Source organism: Populus nigra, chromosome 10 (assembly GCF_951802175.1).
Source record: "Populus nigra chromosome 10, ddPopNigr1.1, whole genome shotgun sequence".
Classification (NCBI taxonomy): Eukaryota; Viridiplantae; Streptophyta; class Magnoliopsida; order Malpighiales; family Salicaceae; genus Populus; species Populus nigra.
Window position 1 is genome coordinate 11,138,900 of NC_084861.1, and position 21,980 is coordinate 11,160,879.

The 21,980-nt window shown below is 35.1% G+C and overlaps 3 protein-coding genes across 3 annotated transcripts; all 3 read left to right on the forward strand.

Annotated features, from left to right (window-relative positions):
- Positions 1 to 2,629: 2,629 nt before the first annotated feature.
- LOC133704125 (uncharacterized) lies at positions 2,630 to 6,339 on the forward strand. The gene is made up of 8 exons (XM_062128877.1): positions 2,630 to 2,819; positions 3,011 to 3,299; positions 3,844 to 3,915; positions 4,467 to 4,534; positions 4,740 to 4,896; positions 5,497 to 5,577; positions 5,698 to 5,787; positions 5,915 to 6,339. The coding sequence occupies exons 2-8, from the start codon at positions 3,045 to 3,047 to the stop codon at positions 6,032 to 6,034; spliced, it is 843 nt and encodes a 280-aa protein (XP_061984861.1). The 5' UTR covers positions 2,630 to 2,819; positions 3,011 to 3,044; the 3' UTR covers positions 6,035 to 6,339.
- Positions 6,340 to 11,079: 4,740 nt separating this feature from the next.
- Positions 11,080 to 11,718, forward strand: LOC133705741 (CLAVATA3/ESR (CLE)-related protein 45-like). Its single transcript, XM_062131118.1, has 2 exons — positions 11,080 to 11,354; positions 11,559 to 11,718. Exons 1-2 carry the CDS (start codon positions 11,080 to 11,082, stop codon positions 11,653 to 11,655), a joined length of 372 nt encoding a protein of 123 aa, XP_061987102.1. The 3' UTR covers positions 11,656 to 11,718.
- Positions 11,719 to 17,627: 5,909 nt separating this feature from the next.
- LOC133704137 (zinc-finger homeodomain protein 11-like) lies at positions 17,628 to 18,834 on the forward strand. Its single transcript, XM_062128894.1, has one exon. The coding sequence runs from the start codon at positions 17,643 to 17,645 to the stop codon at positions 18,612 to 18,614; it is 972 nt and encodes a 323-aa protein (XP_061984878.1). The 5' UTR covers positions 17,628 to 17,642; the 3' UTR covers positions 18,615 to 18,834.
- The last annotated feature ends 3,146 nt before the right edge of the window (positions 18,835 to 21,980 follow it).

Consider the following 21,980-nt stretch of genomic DNA (forward strand, 5'->3'; position numbering starts at 1 on the left):
TATCTATTTTTGTTTGTCATTTCCCTAGATTATGCTTAACAAGTGCTATAAGAGTTAAAACACTTAATTCTTGCCTTGAAAAACTAAGCTTAAGATGGAGTTTTGTTTGGGGTTTAAATATAATTTTTTATAGAAGTAATCATTACAAAAATAATTTTAATTTTTGTATATGAATGGTTGATTGTTAATATATTGAAGGATAGGTTGTTATTTGAAAGAGAGAGACAGATAAAGGTAATTAAAACATTGGTATGATCGGTATAAGAGAAATAAAAAAAAAATCATTTAATATTTATTCTGAGATAAAATGGAGGAGAGAGAGTAAAAATAAATAATATTGCTTGGAGGTTAAATTACTCTCCATGCACTGGAAGCATAAATGTTTTCCTCCAAAAACACCAACAATTAACATCCCTCAAACATGTTTAAACTTTGAACGGTGAAGGGTAATTAATTTTTTCTTCAGTTTTCACAAGAACAATTGTTTCTAGCCTTCATTGAACCAAAAACGAGATGAGCCTAACCCAAGAGTGCAAACAAGAAGCCCGCAGTAGCTCAGAAAATAGCAAAATACTGACCACAGCTAGCTCAGTCCGTATCAACAAAACAAGCTCAGGCCTAGGAAACTCATTTGCCCTAAGTTTATTACACAGAGTTTATCAGGCATGGGTTCTACGCAACATTCTTTTGCTGTGAATCATTTAGTAGTAGGCGGTGTAATAATAAGAATTTAAAATTAAAAGGTTTTTTTTTTAATAATTTTAAATTTAAATTATGGGGTTGCTAATATAATAGTTACTGGAAACTTACATAATCATTAACTTTAAAGTTCATGGGATTAGTTCATGTACACGCAAGCTGATCCGAATACTAACGTTAATAATAATAAAAAAACATTCTTTTGTAGTGCCTAGGTTAGACCAGCATAATTTTGGTATTCACAAGATGGGAAAGAGCATATTATAAATCCGAATGTGTATTTCCAAAAGAAATGACAAGGCATTTGTAAGCATGTACATAAAATTTTACGTGCATTTTGTTGTCAACATTTGCAACAATGCCTGTGATGTTAGCAATGTTGTCAACATAAATTATGTAATTTGTTGGTGTCAAAATCAAAGCATAGCATTTGATGACAGAACACCGTCATAGGACTTGCGTTCATTGTTCATTTCCAGAATTATTAAAGGAGGAAATTGAAGGTTTTAGCTCTACAAACTGTCTTTTACCCCCGAAAAAAACAAACACCTCGGTCAGATCTTAAGATAAATGGACCGAATATTCCAAACCACGCGGCCAAGGTAGCTGTGTCCATATGACAGCAGCTCCGTACCTGGTAGATTAGCTAGGAAGGAAAAATAGTGTGTTGCAAGGTATTTAAAAAAAATTATTATTTTTATTTCAAGCATTAACACGTAAAGATATTAAAAAAATATTTTTAAAAAATAATTATATCATTAAAAAGTATTTAGAAATAAAAATAGAGAGAGCGCCTTAACATCATTTATATATATCAAAATTGATTTAAGATTGTTGTTTATTTAGAATTGTGATGTTTAAAATATTTTTTATTTAGAAATATATTAAAATAATATATTTTTTATTTTTTAAAAAATATTTTCAATATCAATACATTAAAAAATATAAAAATATAAAAAATTATTTTTAATAAAAAAATTAAAATTTTTAAAAACATCCTTTACATGCCATTCCCAATCATACACGAATCACCGAAAATCTTGTCAGTTGTCACCCACCAAAATTCTGCTAAGATGACGAGAAATCCCCATATTTGCACTGCAATACTATTTTAATTCTGACAGCTTATCTTGTTTCTTTCTTTCCCATTAAAAGAAAGAAAAGAAACTCCTGGGAAAGGTGACGTCATTCACATGAGGTCGTCGTGCTCTCACGAATCGGGTGGCCAGCATTCCAGTCGAGGAGAGAAAACGAAAAATCTCCGGCGTGATGAACGAGCTTTTTGACAAATTCTCCGTTGCCGTATAATTTGGTCAGGGAGAGAAATTATATGCCCCATTTATAAAATTAAACGCCACAATAAAGAGAGAAAAAAAAAACAAGAAACATCATCGTGCAATGTAAGCTTGACATAATTATTTTGCTTTAAAATAAATTTTAAATCAATTAAAAAAAGATAAAATCCTGTCTATGTATCTATCTATTTACGAGAAAAGGGGACACGTGAGCTGCACGGGCGGCAGGGAATAGCAAAACCCTGAGAGTGAGAACAAAATGATTGATTTTTCGGATAAAACGTTGACGTTTTCACAATTTCCTCTGAGAAATTTCTTTAATGGGAGAGTTGAAAGCAATCAAAAGAGATGTGATTCGTGGGAGGGTCAGTTTTGGGGGGTATTATTGTAAGTGAACAGTCTGAGAAAAACAATCATACCGTGGGGGTGCTAGCATGAAATGGTTTGATTTTGCGTTTCAAGCGGGTTGGATAAGAAGTTTTTTTGAAAAATAAAAAAAATAATTTTTTTATATTATTTTAATGTATTGATTTTAAAATTAATTTTTAAAAAATAAAAAAATATATTTTTAAATAAACAATATTTTTAAAAATCAGTACTGTAGCAAAGAAAGAAAAAAAAGAAGGGACCTCTCAAACTTTTACCCGTGACCCATTCCAAGACACGCTCGCCGGTCTCCCCTCCCCTGTTTCGCAAAATATTAGATAACGCGTTTTCTTTCTTTCTCCCTGGTCTTGCCTGTTTCCTTGCTTAAATATACAAACAAATCCTAACATACCCATTTCGCGTCAAATTAAAGATCAAAATCTTTAAAAAAAATCACCGGTAAGCCAACTATAAAACATATATATATATATATATATATATATATATATATATATATAAAATCACAATCTCTTTTGTTTTTGTTCTTTCTTTAAGTTTCTCTATCGAAATCCTTCGATCCGCTGATTCTAAGCGTCATCCTAGGGTTTCAAATAAGCTTACTTGTTCTTTCCTTTTCTATTGTTTTTTAGTCTGAAGAGGAGAAAACGAGATTAGGGATTGCAAATGAGTGATCACGTGGTGTTGGATGTTGACCGACTCACAAGGCCGCCGGTGACTGAGGAGTCTGTTCAGGCGATCGTTAAGGAAGCCGACGCCGGGCCCTCGTGCTCGAGGGCAAGTGAAGGAACCGATGGTCGTGTTTCAGGGGAGGAAGGGGAGGAGGAGCCGTTGATTCAGGGGGGCGAGTGTCGCATTTGCCAGGAGGAGGATTCCATCAGCAATTTGGAGACTCCTTGTGCTTGCAGCGGCAGCCTCAAGGTATAATAAATGTTGACAGATTTTATTTCTTATTAAGTTCTTTTTAAAGATTTTAAATATTATGAAATTGAGGGTTTTTGGTCAACGGAAAGGTCGCTCGTTCCTTGATGCTTAGAGAGGTCAATAATTAATATCTCATTTTGTGCTCTTTAAAGTTAGGTTTTCATTGTAATTGACTTCTGGATAGGCCAGCCAGTGCCCGTGTATAATAATTGTAGCTTGTTGGATTAGAGCATGATTTTTTTATCCTTTGTTCAGTGTTTACATTTGTTAAGACATCGTTTGACATTTCATCATGTTTGCGGTGTAAATTTTATTTCATCTTATTCGAGAATTTGTTGTTTCGGAACATTGTATTAGCTAGTTTGTCGTGATGTTTGTGCCTATGAGATGCATTTTAGATAATCTGACTAAAGGTCCTGTCTTTCCATCTTGCCCTTTTCTTTTTTAAATGGCATCGGATACTAGGAGCCTTTAGATTGATGTTAGTCTTCGCTATACACTTTTTATGTATGTGATGATGACTGCAATTTCTGTTTTCCAGTATGCCCATAGGAAGTGCGTCCAGCACTGGTGCAATGAGAAGGGTGATATCACTTGTGAGATATGCCATCAGGTATGCTCGCTTAATATTGTTTTCTAGGTGTTCTCTGTGCTCGGCTGCATGCTTGGTTCCTTGTTGATTTGTATAGCATACACCATTTCATGAATGTACATGCATTTTTAACATGAAAACATGCGAAGCAGTTTTTGGATTTCACGTCCTACTAGCAAAGCAGCGTCATGCTGTAATGATCAAATTGCAACTAAACAAACACCAAGAAGCTTACAGGTGGTGTTGGAGACTCTAGGTTTTCATTGTGTTATATCAGGCTTAGTTTATCAGGGGAGGATGTGGTTGTGTATATGGAAAAGTGATGTAGGCTTCTATACCTTTGGTGGAATTTTTTTGGATTTTGTGGAACTGGGTGAAAGAATGTGTGAAGAATGTTGTCTGAACTTTTCAGAGGATTTTTAGGTTAAACCTTAATTTTTGATGTGTTGGATAATTGTCTGCAGTTTGTTTTTGTATTTATTTTGTATGTAGTTCAATTCAATTTTTTAATTCTTCAACTTACAACATAATATACTTGATAATCCTGCTAATTTTTCATCTATGATGTATAGCCTTACCAACCTGATTACACCGCTCCACCTCATCCACCACACTCTGAAGATACTGCTATTGATATTGGGTATGTTTAAAATCTCTTGTATGTTTGTTGTCTTATAAGTTGGTGCTAATTTTTGTCCTTTGCTTTAGGATTGTTGGGTTTTTTTTTTATCTCTTACATACAATTTGACGTGCATCAAAATAACTTACATGTTATTTACCTATCATTGATGATTTTTGCATTATCATGCCTTTGTTTGACATTCTGACCATGATCTTTTTTGCAGTGGAGGCTGGACAATCTCTGGCACTCAACTAGATTTGCGTGATCCTCGCTTATTGGCAATTGCAGAGGCTGAGCGCCATTTTCTAGAAGCAGAGTATGATGACTATGCTACTTCAAATGCTAGTGGAGCTGCATTTTGCCGTTCAGTTGCTCTTATCGTAAGCCCTTAAATTATAAATTCCTCCAATAGCATTCACAGAGTCTAAAAGATTTTTTTTTCATGGTTCCGTGTGAAAAGTTTATTCAGAATTTTATGTGAATTGATCATTTGTTGCATGAATTAAGGGTATTTACCATCGTGTCTGTGCCCTTATGTGAATTAGTCCATCTTAAGCCCTTGATTTCATAACTTCCCCCGATAGCATTTGAAGTGTCAAAATTTTCTTTTTTCATGGTTCCATGTGAGAATTATAATTCAGAATCTTTTGTGAATTAGTACAATCGGTTAGCTGTTACAAGTAAAGGATATTTTCCCCGTGCCCTTAATATTGAAGTGTTTGTTTGCTGACACATGATTATATTTTCTCAATACCTGGAGAATACTAGCAATATAAAGAAACCTGATTGAACCAAACTTTGTAGATTTGAATAAACTTCCCTCTATAAGCAGCTTGAGCATACCACCTGGGTGTCCAAGCTGGCCGTTACTTGCATCTGCCATTTCTCTTGCTAATGCTTTCTTATTTAAGCTCTCATTTTTCTTTGATTATCTACACACTTGAAATTTGGTTTTAATCCTAAATTCACTTACATTGCAGTTGATGGCCCTCCTGCTCTTGCGGCATGCATTGACTCTCACAGATTCTGATGCAGACGATGACGTATCTACATTTTTTTCTGTAAGTGGAATTGGTATTTCCATCTATTCTATGATAATGACGATCATCATTTCGTTGTTGTTTAGTGTTTATTTGATTTTATGGTTTCACCAATCTAACGAACTAGTTGATCACCTACAGCTTTTCCTGCTTCGGGCAGCTGGTTTTCTTCTGCCCTGTTACATCATGGCCTGGGCCATCAGCATCTTGCAGCGTCGGAGGCAAAGACAGGTTGGTGTTTCTTTCAGTTCTAGTCTGTTGTGTTGTATCTGTAACTTTGTCCATGCTATCTTTTCACATCAAATTGAAGTTATATAATAGTTTATATTGAAGTTTATACAATAATTTGTTTTAACAGGAGGCAGCAGCATTGGCAGCGACACAGGTTGCTTTTGTGCTCCAATCAGGGCAACCGAGGGGTCTGCAGTTTACCATTGCACCAGGAGCTACTGTAACTCCTCACCAGGAACCTGTTTAATATTGCAAAAAAAAGTGGTTGTGCGAAAGTAATGGAAGGATGAAAGAGAGTGCCATTGAATAATATCATCCAGAAAAATGTTTAATGGCCTGTTTACAAGGCCAAAATGCTATCAATCAGTATCTGTCCTGTTTAAAAACGTGTATATGCATTATATTGTGACCACTTCAAAGAAAGTAGCTGGATAATTAAATCTGCTGGCAAAACATGAGCGCGGATGCCCTCGCCCCCTCCCTGTATTTTGTACTTTGTTTAAATTTAAACACATTTAATTTTAAATTGTTTCCTCCTGATTTGAGAGTTTATTTTTAGTAGTCTGAAACTGGTTTTATTTTCTACTGACACGAGCAATTTTATGCAGCCTTGTGAATATATTGTTAATTTAGTTGTGTAAAGGGGGTGAGAGCTTCTTGCTCGAGTTCTTGGGAGAAATCGTCCTACGAAGATTAGGTTAGGCCCAGCCTTCGTGAAATAAAAAGCAGCCAAAACAGGGACTGGCAGAGGGGGGAGGGTTCCCGCGGTAATGTAGCCCAAATGGAACAATTGAAGGAACTGATAATAGAATGGAGTAAAGAAATGATTCATCAGATCATAATTATCATAGTTGATGATGGAGAGGTGTTTGTTTTATAAAAAATAATTGACACCATGGTGGAAATGTTCCCGGGAAGGTTGACGTGCCAGATTAGAAATCGTAAGAGATGCAATCTGATTGAATGGAACTCTGTAAAGCTTAGTTTGAAGGCGCACCTCTGCTCTTAAGATATCGTGCATAGCTTTCAATTTGGATCGCGACACCAGCAGGGCTGAATGCAGGAAAAGATGGAGCCGGCCTCTGCAGGAGCTCGCTCCATCTTCTCTTCACATGCCCATTGGTACTTTTATCTAACACACGAGCTGCACCCTGTAAAGTGGAGGAGGGGATGGGAAGAAAATGCGTTCGAAATTGGCAGGTGGATGACCAAATGAAGATACGACCGTTTAAAACAACTGCTCATAAAGCATCAAGAATATGTTCTCTCAGTCTCCAGGCATGATTATTATTCATTAAAAACAATGTTAAAAGTAGAACAAGGCAGCATCTCCCTTTTACTTGTGTTTCGGTAACATTCTGTTTGCAGCTCTCACTTTTTGGCGTCCCTTTAGAAACATATATTGCTTACGATAGGGTTCATCAAGAATCTTCCTCTGCTAAAGAAGTGATTAGCTGTTCCAGAGAATGATTCAACCTGCAATGTGGCTTTTTGTCCTCAAGATTTCTTCGGAACTGGCTGAGAAAAAACAAATATGGAATCTCGAGGGATGCAGATTAACATCCTTCTTGGTATATCTTATCAGGCCCAAAACTTCATTGATGATGCATGTTTTGGCTGGCCTAAGAAGGCAACAGCAAAACATGTAAGGAGTCCCCTGTTTATACTTGGATCCCAACGCAAAATGGTTGTCAGTTCAATGCCCATTGCCTATCTATTCCAGGTAGACAGGTAACATTTGTGATTGTCATAGTATCAAGTGTTATTTTGGTCTCTGGATACTCAATTTTTATTCAAATTCATACATTTTAGATTGCACACTATTAACCTTAAACCCTAATAAACTCTAATAAACAATTCGAGATAATATTATATTTGGTATTGCGTTTCAAATTAGAATTAAATAAATTTTGAACTTTTTTATATTTTTATATTAATTTAATATGCTAATATTAAAAATTATTTTAATATATTTTCAAATAAAAAATATTTTAAAAAATAATTATTATCACGCTACAACTGCCCTCAATTTATAAGGTGAATCTATGCTCTTGAAAGGTCAAGGAAACCTTCAGGCTGTCAGAATCTTAATAAATGCCAAACTCTATGTCCTCCAATCCTATTCATTAGTGCTCTTTTAAGACACTATCTGTAATGATGCATGCACTTGTAGTCAAGGATAAGTTGTTCCATGGAAATGTAATCTATAGGAGGAATTGGTGCTCATTTTCTTCTTCTATTGCATTACGTTCTAGCAGAACATATCACAAGTATTCTTTTGGGTATATGTAAGTATTCCATACTCAAATTTGCTTTAACTTTAACAGAAACTGCTCTGGCGATCTTCTATTGCCACTTTTGTGTGTCGGCCCTGACATGACAATGGTGGCTTAAATGGAAAAAAAAAAAAAAAAAGGACCGTGGAATATGGATTCGAGTCCTTGCAATCCATTGTTTTAGCTTGTAAATGAAAGTGCCGAAGAGAAGTCCCGACTTTAAGACCAGCAGCCTCGAGAATCTACAAAGCCACAATCTGTAGCTTAGGGTTTCACTTTAAGATTTAAATAAAATTTCCCTTTTTTTTACCACAGTATGTAGCTAATGCTACTTCCTATCTTGCACCAAAGGGGACGTGGCCTGTAAATTAAGAGTGTAATGTTAACAAACTCTCCCCATCGTTATCAAATCTTATATAAAGATAATTCATTTATAACATTAAAACTTGTTATATATTCAAGAGGAAAAAAAACGAATAACAAGTGGATCATTGTCAACCATAACCATTAGACAACTCTCCCCATCATTTTACTTTTATGTTACAAAAATATTTAAATTTTTTTATTTTTTTATTTTATTTTTTTATATTGTTTTAATGTATTGATATTAAAAATAAATTTTAAAAAATAAAATATATTATTTTAATATATTTCCAAGTAAATATCACTTTGAAAAACAATCACCACCGGAATAAATAATATCCTCAAAATATATTTATCGTCGCCCATTTGCCATATTTTATATGTGAATTGATATAATTACTTTTTTTCTTCGTCTCATCTATCCATCCTAAGTTTTTGTAGTTTAAGAAACCCTCAGGTATTTAGGTTAAATACATTTAAAATACAAAAGGTATCAATTTGGTATGTATATTTTTTAATCTGAATGCATTACGGTTCTAGTAATTCGATCATAAATACAGTCAGAAATACACGCATTTGGTGGGTTATTAAACGATTATAAAATCATTATTTTAACTTCACCTAATAACTTACTAATATTTTAAACCAAGTTTCAAACCTCTTCTTTACTGTAAAAATAAAAAAGAAAAGCTAAGCGAGATAGGGCTAAAAACAAAAAGAATCTCAGGGGGGGAAAAAAAGTAATAATATTTCGAGAGGAAAAAAAAAAAGAGTTTGCAGCCCAAGATATCTTCCGGCGGGCTCTATTCTTTAAGAAAATATATTTCAAATGCAAAGTTGGGACTCAAACACCAAAAAAACAAAGCAAGTCATGAAAATAAAATTTCTTTTGTTTTAGAAACTGAAGCCTTTCATCCAACTCACTTGTTGGAGAAAAAGTAGGAAAAGAAAAGGAGTGTTCCATGAGCATTTGAACTTCGATGCATCCCGTTTGACTGGACAACGACACCACTTGACCATGAAAGCAACAAAACAAATATAAAAAAAAAATTGCGATAATACTTGTCCGAAGATATATGGCATCAGAACACAGTTCTTAAGTGCTCATGGTGGGTGCCAATCCAGTCAGTGGAGGAGAAAGCTCAGGTTTAGTGTAGCAGCAATAATTTGATTCAAAATGTGATGAAACAGATGAGGATGACTTCATCACTCAACTTCTTGGGTAAACACATTAGGGCTCTCAAGCAAACAAGACCTCCAAATGAATCCGCATATTGATCATGTGCATGCACCACCCACCGAGGGAGGATTTAATCCTTATGGAAGATAGGGAAGAATACAAAGCAGCAATCGATTTTACCATTCTACTTTATTTGGAAGATATAAAGCAAAGAATCAGCACATTAACAACACATTCAAGCTGGGTTTGCGTTATTGGACCGTGATTAAACACCGTTGATAAGCCACCATAAATATTCACCAGCCATTTTAATAAAGTACAAGAACATATGCCTTCGAATGTTCCTAGATGCATGTGCTTTTTATTATAACACCAACAATAACAGTAAAGGAAAAGAGAATAAAGGGAAAGATGGTCTTCATAAATAAACGAGAAAAATTACAAATTAATCCACAGACAGGGAGGGAGGGAGGCTTGAAGTGGGTCTTCCTGAATCATTGAATGGGGGATTAAGTACTTGGCAACCCAAAGAAAAGAAGCATAAAGAAACACATTTAGCACAAGAAACCAGGTAATGTTATTTTTGTTGCATAGGGAAGAGAGCTTGGAATTCTAAAGTGAGGAGGAGATCTTAGAATGGCATAAAGCAAGAGCTTGTTTCTTTGGGGGCTCTTCTATTCCTCATTCTCTACCCTCTTATTTGATTCTTTACATTTGCCACTGTAGCAATCTACTACTGGTTCTAGGTGGCCCCGTGGCTTATGTCTGCCCAGTCACTCCTGCTTAAAAAACGAAACTCCCCTTTTCTTAATATCAAAGCAATGATAATTTCCCAGAACACCCCAATACATAAAAGTTCATACCATTAGAATATGTATTTATAACTGCAACAGCAAACCCTGTTATTCGTAGAAAGCTTGCCTCAAAGTATGCCCCAAAAGTACGCAGTTAAGGCATCCACATAAGCTGAGCTGAACCAAGCTGAGACCCGAGCTGGAAAGACCATTGGCTACGAATAAATATCAGTCCCCAGTGCATGTCCAAGTAAGCATGGTCGGATGATGTGGCCAGACAGTTAAAGAGTTCCAAGAGAGTTGTAGGCCTGTTTCAATAGCAAAAGCAAAACAAATGATAGAGATGTGGGGGAACAAATGGAAAAAGATACTTGGCTTCTCAAGGGTAGTGTTCCAACTCCTTTATTCATCATTGTCAGATTCTTCCATAACAGCCTTAAATTGTTTAGAATGCAGGCTTATGATTTGAGTGAATCAAAAATCGCAGTGGGTGTTCTGGGGCCCTCCCTGCTTTTTTGCTTTAAAGCGCCCTCCAAATCCAATAAGGGATAAATATCAGACCTATATCCACAGGAATGGAGCATACCATAGAAACCTCACATTCTCAGACGTGTTCATCTCATTACTCTAAACAGAAACAACATACTTCTGCTCTTGTTGTTTGTTCAAAGCAGAAACAATGGTTTTTTGTGCTCATAGAGTGCTTATCCTTCTTATATGTATTGGCTTCATAGCAGTTCAACCTGATGAAGTTTATGGCTTGACGAGTGTAGAGCTGGTCCTCAGACACAACCAAAAAGCTCAAGGGACAGCACCACAAAGCCAACGTGTTCTTAAGGATGTTGATATGCAGGGAATGGACACAAAGAAATCAGCGCATGCAAGCAAGACTTTTGATCGAAGTCAATCAAACAAAAGAAGTGCACCGAGAGGATCAGATCCTATCCACAACAGGTCCTGATATATTTGAATTGTTTCTTCAAACAGAGGCAGGAAGAGCAAGTCAACAGCTAACGAAAAAGAATAGTTTCTAGCAATGCAGAGAAATCTAGAAGGTGGTGAATTTTGCATTTTGAAGAACTCTAAAGAGGATGGGTTGATTGGTTTAGCGTTTTATTTTATTTTAAGAGTTTCTGTTTTTTTTTAATATATATATAGAGAGAGAGATGTGTATAGAAAAGCCATAAGAGATAATGTTCACAGAGCCAGTATCATCTCTGTGCCACAAGTTGAGATCATAATCAACCGCCAATGAACCCAGAATGGATGATGGTATGGCTCCCTGAAAGGAAAAGACAGTTTTTTCTTCTCCCCTCAATCTTTCTTTGAAATTTGCATCTGTTTGCTTAGTTATATGCTTATCTGTAGACTATAGTAATATTCCTTTATTAACAAAGTTTGTTTAACAGTTTAGCATACTGAGGGTAAAAATTCTTTGATTGATTCAAGCTCAACCCTTGACATGCCTTAACCCAGAATACCAACAACTCCACAACAAAGGTAAGCACTAATTAAATAAACTTGCTATCCAGTCATACAGGAACTAGAAGCCTCACAACTGATTTTATGTACATTTATGAAGTAGACCTACAGGTTTTCTTAGTGTTTCATTATGAACTACTATGAAAATCCATACCTTATTTCATGTGACATAAACAGGGCAGATCTCATGTCTACCAATAGAAGCTAAGAAGTCAAATCAATATGGGCATACAACATGATCACTGTTATGACCAAGGATGCTCTCCCTTTTACAAAGTACTTAATATTTATGATGCTGCTATTAACCTTATAAAACTAAGAAAACAACAGGTTAAGCATATCTAAAGAGACTTCTACGTTGGATCATCTCACCTATCATAGACTTCGTGAAATTTCAATTCTCTTTCCCACTGAGTTCGGGGTCGAATATCATTGAAACTGCAGTTAAAATATACAGGATTATGAGCAGCAAAATATATACTCCAATAGAATTCAGTTTCCTTTACTGCCATAGAACAGGGGCTCATCATGGTATGGTTTGAGCAAATTTGAGTGGGGTTAGTGGATTACATTGGTTGATCTGACAAAGCTTTTTTAAATAACAGTGCACATACTTTGGGTCTCCAACAAAGTAAAATTATCGGTAACATCATTGCATTTCCTTAATAAAAATGACCAGGAACGAGACGATGGATTAACTTAGGGAAAGACGTATCTTTAGAATCATTTAAGGAACTTGTTCTGAAGCATATTTACAGAAAGCGAGGCATTGGGATTAACGCAGAGAATAAGAAAGATAAGATATTATACTAAAAGTTGAGGAGGCAGGATTTGGTTTCTCAGCAGCACTATTAACACCAAACTAACCTATTTCCACTCCCATCTTCTTTTCTAGGACAGCATCGCATCATAGCACTATGACTATTCAAGCCTAGAAAATCTAAATGCTCACTAGTTTGCAATTTGGGAAATTCCAACGAGGCAACCAATACAGAAGGGCAAGTCTACCCTACAGGCTGCTTACACTTACTGATTTCAAAAGCCTGTGCCAATCATAAATGATTTGTCCATTTCGAAAAGCAATCAACGAGTTTTTTTACACGAAATTAAAGTATTCAATCAATAAATACATTTAAGCGATAGCAAGCAAAATGAAAGAGCAAAACTTCCCTTCCATATAAAACATAGAGACTTTGTACAAAGCAAGTTCACGCCACAAAATAACATTGCCTATCAAGTAACACGTAGCTCAAAACCGTTCAAGCTGCCAATTATTTTGAAAGAACAGCAAATAGGTGAATCAGACTAAAACAAGTTAAACTCATTAATCAAAACAGAAAAATAACCATACCCAGAGAGTGAATTCATTCATAGAGAATCCCTTTTCACTTTAGTTTGCAAGCTTCAAACGAATAAAGCCCTAATCTTGAAGGTTGAATGATTCTCGATCACCAGAAGATGCTCATCAATCCTTGACTGTATTTTTCAAAAACAATCTACGCCGTTGAATTTGTTGACCACGACGTGGATTCCATTTGGGGATTGTGAGGCGCGTGACTGCGTGAGTGATCAATTTAGGGCATTTGTTTTAGGCAGAAAGAAAGAAGGTAATTGATTGGATTCTGAAACGGCAAGGTTTACCGGGTATTGCCCAATTAAAAGAAAATGGGCTTTAGGCCGTAGAAAAATGACAGGTAATCTGAGTGAAAGTGGGATGAGTCCATGATATTAGCGGGATAGTTCTTTTCCTTATTCCCTTAGGCTGGTTTAAGGGATTTTTTTTAATCTTAGAGGATGTTTTAAAGTGTATTCGTTGTTGTTTTTTAAAATATTTTTTAAAATATTTTTTATTTGAAAATATATTAAAATAATATTTTTTTATTTTTAAAAATTTATTTTTGAAATTAACATATTAAAATAATTTAAAAATATTAAAAATATGAATTTGAAGTAAATTAAAAAATAAAAAAATAATTTTTTAAAAAAACACTTGTAAAATATAAAAACAAACCAGATTTATTCTCCTCAAAGTAACATTAAAATGCTTTTGGGTGAAATTTAGTCTACGTTTGTTTTCCATAAAGTGATTTTTGAAAAAACTATTTTCCAAACTTTTATATGTTTGTTTGCTATTAGAAAAGTTGGTCAATGGAAAACACTTTCCAGTAAAAAAAATTTAGCCTGGTTTCTAAGAAAGTGTTTTCCTGAAAAATTTGGGCGGAAACACTTTCCGGATGTTGTGAAAAAATTAGAAATATCATATTAGTTGCTGATTATATCAAATTTAATCCTTGAACTTTTGATTGCTATATATATATATATATATATATCTTGTTTTGAGTATTTATTTTTCAATTTCATCTCTTAAAATTTAATTTTTATATTAACTTTAGTTCTCATTTTTATAATTATTATTTATTTTTTTCTTATTATTTTTTAATTGAAATTTTTTATCTATCAAATCTGATTCTCATTCTTTTGATTGTTACTTATTTTATTTGAAATAATTTATGAAATGTTAGTTATTATTATTTTAATTTCTTCATCTTTTTTATTTTTAGATTTGATCTCTATTTTTTTTATTTTTTTTATTTGAGATCATTTATGAAATTATATTTTTTTTAATTTCATTCTCATTTAACTTTTTAATTTGTAAGATTTGTTCCTTGTTATTTTAATAAACTTGAGAAAAATAAAACATTAATAAATTATTTTTCAGCTTATTTTCCATGACATAATCAAATAGTGGAAAGTATTTTCTAATTTATTTTTCACTACACTACTAAATATTAAAAAATAATTCATTTTTTTAAAATTTATTTTTTAAATAAAATTACTTTGCAGTAAATAAACGGACAGCGTTGTTACTCTTGTTTATGAATGGCAAATGCAAGGCTTCCAATATAGAAGAAATAAAGGCAGAAGGACATGTCTTCCCTTTTGCCCTCAAAACCTAGTGTTGCACAAATACCCACGTTATCTGCCCTCCTGACCATGATTAATTGCATGGTCGGGATTAATTACTCGATGACGAGAGAGCGCTGTTATTTTTAAAAGTATATTTTGCTTGAGGATTTATTAAAAAATTAAATTAATTTCGGCATCAGAAAATTAAAAATTTATAAAGATATAAAAATAATAATTTAGAATTAAAAAAATTCAAGATTTTTTGAAAATATGGTTGAATTGCGATCTCAGACACCACATGATTGTCATCGCCTTGCTTTTTTGTTGTTTCTTTTCTACGCTCGTGGAAGATAATAATGCAAGAAGAATAATTATCATGGCCGAGTTTCCATGGACTCGGCCTATCAATATCCCTTTCTTTCTTCTCATAATTACTTGTCCAGGTAATCGAATAGATCCGAGACAAAATAATAACTTCGAGTCAAATATTCATCCGAGAAAAAAACTCGACTCAAATCCCCTCAGCCTTAATTGCTGCTGCCGCCTTTTCTTTTCTCTTTTTGTTGGGGGGGGGGGGGGGGGGGGGGGAGGTTTAAGGGGCTAGTTTCTATAAAAATTATGGGTCTTTCTTAGATGGATCAAGCTCCGATCATATCCATCCACAGCTAACATATAAAAAACAAAAATCTTGGTACTTTGGTGAATGATCAGCTGATCATAGACGAGTCTAACAGGTCTTAATTCACTAATATAGCATGAACCCACAATGATATGCAGCTGCTGATGCCATGTCTAGGTTAAACGCGTCCTCGAAACCTCACCTTTCTACCATTCAAAATTAATCACTTCGTGTAAAAAAGCAGAACACCGGAAGTGATAATAACAAAGAAAGCATGCATGTCTTTTCCCTTTTTTCTCAATCTTTCCTGGAATTAGAGGCTCCGGTGGAGCAACCCTAGGGTCATTCTCTCTAGCACCTTGCGCATGCTTCATGGATGATGGCATCGTTGTTGTCAGGCAATGTTTCTAATCAATTGGTAGGAGTTTTTCTTGACTCTTTGCTATCTAGGCCATATCTTGCGGGCTTTAGGGTTTTAGGGTCAAGGGGTGGCGTTGGTAATTTGATAGCTGTTGTTAGTACAACTTTTGTCATCTTGTTACAACTTTCTAGGCTCGCAGCAGGTTTGGCAACCCCTTAATTATATCTCTTAAGCATGATCTTAATCTTGCGTCTAATCAAATATCGAAGAGAGAATTAACGCCCATAAATCGCATTTATATGGAGCAGACTTTTCTCTCTTGGATTCCAATGAAGCGTGATCGGAGAACATTAACACCGATGAGAGTACAAAAGGACAAAAGATCACATCTTCAACTTTTGTGATTTGTCTATATAATTTTCCTTGGATTATCATTAATTACAATATTTCTCAGTAACATGTATATTTTGTGTGTTTAGCAATGGGGTTTGCAAATTTCCTCCAGCAAAAGTGAAAAGAAATGCACTATGATTGGGAGAGAGGACTAACACCACGCACCAAGAAAAATAAATAAATGACCTGCCGCCGCATTAGGATGCTTCGAGGGGAGAGAAAATGATGATTAATAGGTGGACCTCTAGCTAAATCGACATTATTCACCCTCCTTGTTTTGGCAATACGCAGCGTAAGAAGTTCCTGGCGGATCAAGGAAAGCACTTCAGATGGTCGGTGCAATTTTCAATCATGCAAGGTACTTTGCCCCTCCAAATCTCCTCCCATAGCAAACAAATCAGCCTCCATTATGTAATAGTTCCTCTTCTTACATGATGATGAGCTGCCACTTGATAGATATTTGTCCATTTGATCACTAAAATCTCATTTGTTCATCAAGTGTTTTAAGGATTTGATTACGGTTATTTTTTAAAATATTTTTTTATTTAAAAATATATTAAAATATTTTTATATTTTTTAAAAAATTACTTTTAATATTAATATCATAAAATCAAAATAATTAAAAAACATAAAAAAATATTTTAAAATAAAAAATTAATACTTTTCAGAAAACACAATTTCAACTATATTCTTATACACACGATCTTTTTTTTAATAAAAACTTGATGGAGATGAATTAAACAATGTTAACTAATTGTTAGAGCCAAAAACTAGCCATGGCCATGTTAATTAATTGACATATTTCAACAATTCTCAAATTAACATAGATTTCTTTCTTGCCATGGAAGCAAACAAGTTTGAAATCTTTTATTAAACTCTATGTGCAAACAGAAGAGGAGACGATGGCGTAGGCAGAGAGTCCAATACACGCCTTGACGTGAAAATCATAGCTCTATATTTTGCAGGGGATGAGCTGTGCCCGATGATGAGGGCATACTGTCCTTTATTACTGTATACCCTTAGAATCAAGCCACGTGTTCTTTCAGGACTGCATTGCAGCAGACACCTAAAACCTAACATATCCCTCTGAAAAGTGCCTTAACCCAAATATTTAGGCACTGATTTCCATCGAACGTGTTCTTCAGCCTTTACCACCCAAAGCAGTACAAAACCAATTCTATTGATTGCCCACAACAAAACTAGCTAAACAGGTGAAATCACACGCTAATGACAAGTAGTAAACCATATTGTTGAAGCTTTGAGTTGACACTACACAAGTAACACCAAGTTTTTTGTTGCGACTCGGAGTGGTGCCCCTTTGCCTTGCACACTTGTATCCCTCTATATCAACCATCTTATCTCCCACCTCACAACCCCCAATACACATTACCTCGTGAGACATTTGGCATTAAAAACAGATAAACCATCATCATCACTGCATAGCCCTCAACTTCTTCATTTTTAGCGTGTAGAAAAAGCCATGGACTTGACCTCTAGCCCCCACCATTTTACCAAATCCCCTGACTCGGACACGGATACTGAAACCCCGCTCCAGACCCACCTCACCAAGGCCTTATCTCTCACAAAAGGCTCGTGCAAGACCCGCCAAAATCACTATTTCCCACCACCACCACAGCAACGTATGGTGGTCTCTTACAGAGAATGCCTTAAAAACCATGCTGCAGGTTTTGGTGGCCTAGCCTTGGATGGCTGTGGGGAGTTCATGCCTAAGCCAACTACTACTCCTCAAGACCCTACCTCCCTCAAATGTGCTGCCTGTGGCTGCCACCGCAACTTCCACCGAAGCGAGCCATTTGGCCCCACCACCACCACCACTCGCATGCCGCCGCCACCAGCACTTAACTGGACCACAAGCCCAGGTCCAGGGTCGACAAGTTCAGGCCCAAGTCCAAGCCCAGCATCACCAATCCCCCGGTCTTTCTACCCTTCTGCACCTCACATGCTATTGGCCTTGAGCGCAGGTCATCCTGATGATACCCAACCCCAGAAACAGAGTCACAGTCTGGTAATGATAAACCCACATGGGAAAAAGAGAGGAAGAACCAAGTTTAGTCAAGAACAGAAAGAAAAGATGTACCTTTTTGCTGAGAAGTTGGGGTGGAGGATGCCGAGGGGCATCAATGATAGAGATGTTGGAGAGTTTTGCATTGAGATAGGGGTTGATAGAAATGTTTTCAAAGTTTGGATGCACAACAACAGGTCCAGGAAAGAGAAGGTCAGTGATAGTTATGGTATTAATAGCAGCAACAAGTGTGGTTTTAATGTTAACGAGGAAGCTGCGGGTAGAGTAATTGGTACGGACAACAAGGGATACAGCTTTGATAACGATAACAATGGGAGCAGCCATGATAGCTTTGATAGGTACCAGATTGAGAGTAAGGTCCATGTTAATGGTTCTATGACTCCTCATGGGTCTTCTACTTCATCTTGATCATGGGATGGATGGAGAGAAAGGCAGAGGCTAGAGGGCATGAAACCTCTTTGTCTTGTTTTTTCTTTTCTTGTTGCCTTCTTTTGTTCTTTCGTTTTCTAGTTTCTTCAACTATGTTGATTACTGATTAGTGATAGCTAGTCACTAATTAATGGTCATGGAAATCAGAATGGAGGATGCATGACAGTTCAAAAGAGAAGTAACTTTCCTTGCAAAATCATTTCTCTGTTCACTTATCTTTTATATTTTATCAGCATGCTGCCTTTTTTTTTTTTTGTTCTTCAAACGTGTGTCTCTCTGGACGTCCTCTTTTGTCTTTCATGGTTTAAACTCCTAATTGTGGCTTCACCAAAATGTGGGCAAAAGTCATGATAACTGCGCCATAGCATGTAATGGATGTGCTTTTCTGTGTTTTGTTAGAACTGAGAAGGGAGCTCTCGATACTTGCTTGTTATGATTAATCCATCTTCTTTTAAGTAAAAGGGGCAGAGGGGTAAAGCTAAAAAGGGAATGGAAACAAAACTGCATCCTCCCCTCCCACATGTAGTTACTAATTGAAGCTAGGGCTTATTAAGGTTTGGATATGCAATTTGCAATGACATGTCATCTGTTATTCAATTTTTGGAGCAACTCTGCTCTTGCAGCATCCGATTTTGGGTTAATGGTTGTTTTTTTTTATTTTAAAATGTTTAAAATAATATATTTTTTATTTTTTAAAATTTATTTTAATATTACACATTCATTCTTTTAAAAAGAAAAATGGCTCTATTGGGGTAGTTTGAGCAGCTTGACTGACCTAATGGTGCATTTCTCATTTGGAGGGTGCTTTTGGCTTTGAAGTTGGATTTATTAACAGGATCAATTATTGATCACAAATCAAACAATTAATCCAGCTCCAAACTTGGTTTTTATGTTATCTTGTTATCTGAAACTTTTAAGGCAAGCAGCTGAGTTTTGATTTGCTTAATTTGTGGTTGGCGACATGAGAAATGGCCTCACCTTCGCAATTCCACCTTTCCTTATTCAGAAGGTTGATTATGCGGCGAAGTTTGTTTTCTTATGATCCTAATTTTAAAATAATTAAGCCCCTTTTTTATCTCTATTAATTTTGGTATTCAGAGCCTTTTTTGTGTTTAATTTTGGTTTTCTTGCCAGGTATTTTCTAAAAAAAAAATTTATTATTTCAATCTTATATTACATGTTGTTGTGTGTTCATCAAATTAATTCAAATTGATTTAATTATTTTTATTTAGCATTATATATTTTTATTTAATTTTGTTTTTATCTTTGACATTAAGTCTTGAACTTTACTATATTTTTTTTGCTTTCTTTTATATCAATTGTTTTGGTCTCATATCCCGTGTCGTATTTTAGTATATTTAACCCGGATTTTGACTCAGATTATCATCAACTGAATATTATTTTTTGCACCAAAATAATTTGGTTCAACCCGCAGTATAGCGCAGACCACCTATCTAGTTATAAACTAAAAAGCATTGGTGTGTTTACTGTTCATTTGACGAGTAAAATAAATAATGAAACACTACGCATTTTTTTCTACAAGAAATTGCAATCAAGTCCTTTAATTTTTGCATCTTTTACCTTATTTGGCTCTTGTAGTTTTTGATACTTACATTCCAGTCTTATTTACTAAGAAACGAGAAAGAAAATCATAAAAAAACAAGAAAAGAGACGTGTCTCAACCAATCACTTTTCTTCCATAAAAAAAATATCAGTCTTGTTATCAATTAATTTATCCTTAAAAGAGAAGTTCGATCAATTTAACCCTTTAATATCATTAAAATATAGATAAGAATTTATAAAAATTTGTTTAGCTTCGGTTTAATTTTAAGTTTTTAAATAGAATAGAGAGTGTTTTGTGATTCTAAATTGGGTTACTGAGGTTGATGTGATATATTTGAAGGTTAATTTGTCAAAATAGTTTCATATTTGGGATCCAAAACATTTCCACTTGATTTTTTATCCATAAAAAATAGTCGTAGAGGACAACTGGTAGTCCGTCAGACGACCTATGGTCCATTCATTTAAAAAAAGACGAAGCAGGCAACTTGTCGTCTAATAAGAAGTACAAGTGCGTGAATCTTGTCTTCTGGGCCTAGAGGCCCTAGACACACCTAGGTTTATTATTATTATTATTATTATTATAATAGACTAAATGCATGGACCTTACCTTAGACACTCACAATCACCTCCTTATTTAGCAGGACAGCGTGTAGGCCTAACCTATTTTTTTGCACTTCCTTTCCTTTTATTTATTTAATTGTTTATTTTTTTATATTTTATTATAAAATACTCTTTAAATAAAATTATTAAAATTATATGATTTTGACACAATTTGTTAACAGTTATTTCATGAAAAATTATATATTAACAATTAAAAAATTATTGCATTGGTTATGAGAGCATTTCTGCCCACTGATTCAATCCATCCCAGGTGTGCAATGATCAGAAATTAGTAAAATGAAAGAATCAGCATGAAGCACGTATAAGCTCCTTGTGAAATAAATTGGCACGATGAAGAATCTTACCATTAAGAACAGCCTTGAGCAATAGAACACCCTGAAACAAAAAAATATGAGTGAGCTGCAACAAAAGAACAAATCTTGAATTTCATTCCAGAGTTTACTACTGACTTCATTTCTCAACTGATTCGCGCTTCGAATTCACCTCTTTAATGTGATAAGATAAGAACCAAATCAATCAAAACCCTCTTCTTCTTTTTTTACATCTAAACCTTGCACGTCTACATTGTAGAGAAGAAAACAGCAAATCACATATAATTGTTCAGAAGAGCGTGAACAAAATCTAACCTGAACAGCCCGTTTCTCCAGATTCCCATGAAACGGAATCGAACACCCCAAATCCTGCTTGAATATATGCATTAACAAGACTACAAGGTGCCTTAACCCCTTGAGGCGCAGGAAAAGAAAGCCTTCTACTCCGCATTCGCATCTCTCTGGGCAACAGATGCAGCAGCTTCATAGCTTGACCAAGACCGCGATAAGGATTCCGTCCAATAATAATAGCCTTAAGCGTATAAAACTGAGTTGAATTCAAGGCATTAAAATCATCAAATGATGCGGTGGATATATAGCTGGCTAGTCTCTCGCTTTCCACACAAATTTACACGGATTCTTGGAATACGCCTTCTCTAACTCCCCTGCTAGCACTTCTCGCCACGTGTCCTCCACCAGAGGGACCTTGATTGAAATGAAAAACAAATTAAGGAAAGTAAAATTGAAAATGAATTAAGTGAGGAGTGCTGTTGCCTTTGGAATTGGAGACCGATTGAGAACAGAGCTTGAGGTTGCGTCTGGATTTGCTCAAGAGATTTAAGGGATCTGT

What these genes read in the sequence shown, in the direction of transcription:
- LOC133704125 (XM_062128877.1), top strand. Translation starts at nt 3,045, where the DNA reads ATGAGTGATCACGTGGTGTTGGATGTTGACCGACTCACAAGGCCGCCG. An exon ending in CTTGTGAGATATGCCATCAG is followed by an intron (nt 3,916 to 4,466) that starts GTATGCTCGCTT and finishes TATGATGTATAG; the next exon opens with CCTTACCAACCTGATTACAC. An exon ending in GCCGTTCAGTTGCTCTTATC is followed by an intron (nt 4,897 to 5,496) that starts GTAAGCCCTTAA and finishes CTTACATTGCAG; the next exon opens with TTGATGGCCCTCCTGCTCTT.
- LOC133705741 (XM_062131118.1), top strand. Translation starts at nt 11,080, where the DNA reads ATGGTTTTTTGTGCTCATAGAGTGCTTATCCTTCTTATATGTATTGGC. An exon ending in TCAGATCCTATCCACAACAG is followed by an intron (nt 11,355 to 11,558) that starts GTCCTGATATAT and finishes ATATATATATAG; the next exon opens with AGAGAGAGATGTGTATAGAA.
- LOC133704137 (XM_062128894.1), top strand. Translation starts at nt 17,643, where the DNA reads ATGGACTTGACCTCTAGCCCCCACCATTTTACCAAATCCCCTGACTCG.